The sequence below is a fragment of the Poecilia latipinna genome, unplaced genomic scaffold, assembly GCF_001443285.1.
Source record: "Poecilia latipinna isolate Pla-1442-1.1 unplaced genomic scaffold, P_latipinna-1.0 Scaffold6746, whole genome shotgun sequence".
NCBI classification, from domain to species: Eukaryota; Metazoa; Chordata; class Actinopteri; order Cyprinodontiformes; family Poeciliidae; genus Poecilia; species Poecilia latipinna.
The window spans coordinates 1-3220 of NW_015119362.1; the positions used below are offsets into that span (position 1 = coordinate 1).

The window sequence follows — 3220 nt, forward strand, 5'->3', positions numbered from 1 at the left end:
GCCGTACCGTCCCGCACCGTACCGCACCGTACCGTACCGCACCACGCCACACCGTACCACGCCGCACCGTACCACACCGTACCGTACCGCACCACGCCGTACCGCGCCGTACCGTACCGCACCGTACCGCACCACGCCACACCGCACCACACCGTACCGCACCGCGCCGTACCGTACCGCACCACGCCGCACCACGCCACACCGTACCAAGCCGCACCGTACCACACCGTACCGTACCACGCCGCACCGTACCGCACCACGCCGCACCAGGCCGCGCACCAATGACCCAGAATTCATGACTCGATACCAATCGTTTGATTTCTGATGGAATCCATTTGAATGAAGGACTGACGGATCAGCAGAACCAGAACTAGAGCTGGAACCAATGAACACACCTAGGAATGTCACAGAGCCCGGTGGGACCCAGTAGAACCATGTGGAACCCGGTAACAGTTTCAGAATGAGAGCCTACTGATCCGATGTTCTTGTGTTCCAGAACGGAGAAGAACCCAGGTGACCTTCGCCTCGAGGGATGAAGATGACTCCTCCTCCTCCTCCCCTCGTCGTCCAGGCAGCCAATCAGAAGAGAGGATTTCTTGTCGTTTCCTGCTACCTCATCAGTTTCTCTGATGTTTTATTTCTTTGTTTGGGGAATTTTTTTTCTTCTTTTCTTGTTTAATCCGACCAGAAGGAGACGAGTTCCGGGTCGGTTCTGATCGGCGGCCCGGACCGGGTCGCCGCCTGGCCTTTAGATCCAGTTTTTATCTCTGGACATTTATTCTGTTTCTTTCTTTCTTGGAACGTTGCTGTGATCCCGGGGGAAGTGCTGCTCATGGACCGGATCGGAACCGACCCACTTCAGGGACTTTTCTTTATTTCTGACGGCACTTTATCTTTAAGCTTTGCACTTTGGATCGGAACCGATCGAAGCAGAACCTTGAATCAGACAAGATTATTCACAATTTAATGATTTATATGATTAAATCTTTATTTGTATGTTCAGAACACATGGAGAACTTTGTTTAGGACAGAACCAGTACAGATGAAGTTCTGTGTGAAAGTCCAGTTTCTATGGGACCCGAACGGACCTGGTTCTGGCTGTGATTCTGATGATTTCTTGTGAGAATAAAGGACCAGATGGAAACACTCGGACTGTTCTCCGTGTGCCTCTGTTCCAGAACCGAGGTCCGGTTAGCGCTTCTGATGAAAACAACTCTTTGGTTCTTCAGAACCAGACTCGGGTCGGTCCAGGTCAAGGCTGGACTTGGACCTTCAACACTCTGACAGTTCTGGATGAGAGTCAGAATGCACCAGAACCAAACTTCCTGTATCGGACCCAAGATCAAAACCAGGATCAGACCCAGAGTCAGCCCCCCTGATTCTGGTTCTGGTTCTGGTCTAGTCGGGCTGGAAGGCGTTGTTGTCGGCGCTGGTGTCGCCCTGCAGCCGTCCCAGCAGGGGGCAGCAGCTCTTCCTCCTGGACTGGGTAAGGACTCAGCAGAGGAAGCCGGAGGGGGCGGAGCCACGGTGGGCGGAGCCACGGTGGGCGGAGCCAGGGGGGGGGGCCAGCCTTCCTCAGCAGTCGGGGCGTGCTGCGGCCACTGCAACTGCACAGAACCGGGTCAGAATCTAGCCAGAACCGATCGTAGTGCGTCTGGTCATCAATACCTGGTGCAGCCACAGGGGGCGCTGTGCATCTGAACCATGGCAGGAACAGAACCCCTCCTCAGCAGAGTGGGCGTGGCTCCAGATGAAGCTCCGCCCTGCAACACAGAGACTGTGACACCACCACCTCTGAGCCAACCTGCTGCTGAGGTTCTGGTCAGCCACACAGAGACCCAGATCTCACCTGTCCTCATCAGCGACAGGAAGTGAGGGAACAGGAAGTAAAGGACACAGGAAGTGAAGATCTCAGGTGTGTGGCCTGCTGGTTCCACTCCTGTCTGCTCACCCACAGCCCTCGGAGCTGTGAGCCCAGAACCTCCATGAACTCTGGAACTTCTGACCCGGTTGGGTTCCCATTCGGAACTGGATCTCTGGTGGATCTGTAGGTCTGGATCACATCAGGAGAACCCAGAGGGAGAGAACAGGACTTCCTGTGGATCCGTTAGCCGCTTCCCTCCATGAGGACACCGCTCAGTGATCTGTCCAATGAGTCTCATGGATGCCGTCGTCCATTCAGGTCCTTTCAGATTAAGAGCCACTTAAGAGCTTCAGAGTTTCTTAGTAACTGACCTGAGCAGGAAAATACTGACTTAGCTCTGCTATGGCTAACATTGGCTGCAGCTGCTAACAACATGCTAACAGATAAACAGATGTGGTCCAGATGTTCACTTACTGATAACCACACACTAATCAGCTAACAGCCATGTGTGTGTGTCCAGGTGTGTGTGTGTGTCCAGGTGTGTGTGTGTGTCCAGGTGTGTGTGTGTGTCCAGGTGTCTGTGTGTGTCCAGGTGTCTGTGTGTGTCCAGGTGTGTGTACCTGCACCAGCTCCACGCAGGCCGATGTGAAGTATCCCTCCTCTCCGTTCTTCAGGCGTCCGAACCAGAACCTGGATCAGGTCTCCTGGTTCCAGGTCCAGTTCCCTGGGCCAACGAGACCGGTACTGATTGGTCACCACCGCCACCTGATAGATCAGATCAGAACCGGATGTGACTGAGTGGTCTTTCTCCAGTTTTGGATCAGATTTCTCTCTGATCTGATTCCAATAATTGATCTGATCAGTTTCCATCTTTCTGCTTCATTCCACCTTAAAAACCTCCAAGAACTGGAGAACCGGACTGGTCGCTGATTAGACATTTACGGCTAAAAAAGATTTTAAATATAAAGATTTTTTACATTCCAAAGTCATCGCTGGAGATATTTGGCGGTTTTAATGTGTTTTTTTATGACTTGTTGAATATGGAGCAAAATTATACAGGAAATCTACTCCATCTTTAAGTTTTAATACGATAAAATTTGATCTAACAAGGATGAAGAGTTAGATTATGATATTAGTGATTTATCGCTTTCTAAAAATCACCTCCATTTTTAAAGTGAAATAATTTGATTTGAGAGAGTGATTAAACATTGCAGCATTTAATCTATTGTTCCCATTTAATGGAGGGGGAACAGATTATTTCAGACAACTGAAATATCCATTCTCTCCTCCCCCCATAATTTTGGAAAATAAAGAGCAACTGTTTCCAAATTCTCAAAGATTATGTGTGATAGCATG

General features: G+C 50.7%; 1 protein-coding gene across 1 annotated transcript; it reads right to left on the reverse strand.

Annotated features, from left to right (window-relative positions):
* Positions 1-467: 467 nt before the first annotated feature.
* On the reverse strand, positions 468-2854 carry LOC106944057 (uncharacterized). The gene is made up of 6 exons (XM_015027322.1): positions 2842-2854; positions 2753-2790; positions 2485-2629; positions 1850-2053; positions 1669-1763; positions 468-1607 (listed from the first exon to the last, which is right to left on the reverse strand). The coding sequence occupies exons 1-6, from the start codon at positions 2852-2854 to the stop codon at positions 1023-1025; spliced, it is 1080 nt and encodes a 359-aa protein (XP_014882808.1). The 3' UTR covers positions 468-1022.
* Between the last annotated feature and the right edge of the window lie 366 nt (positions 2855-3220).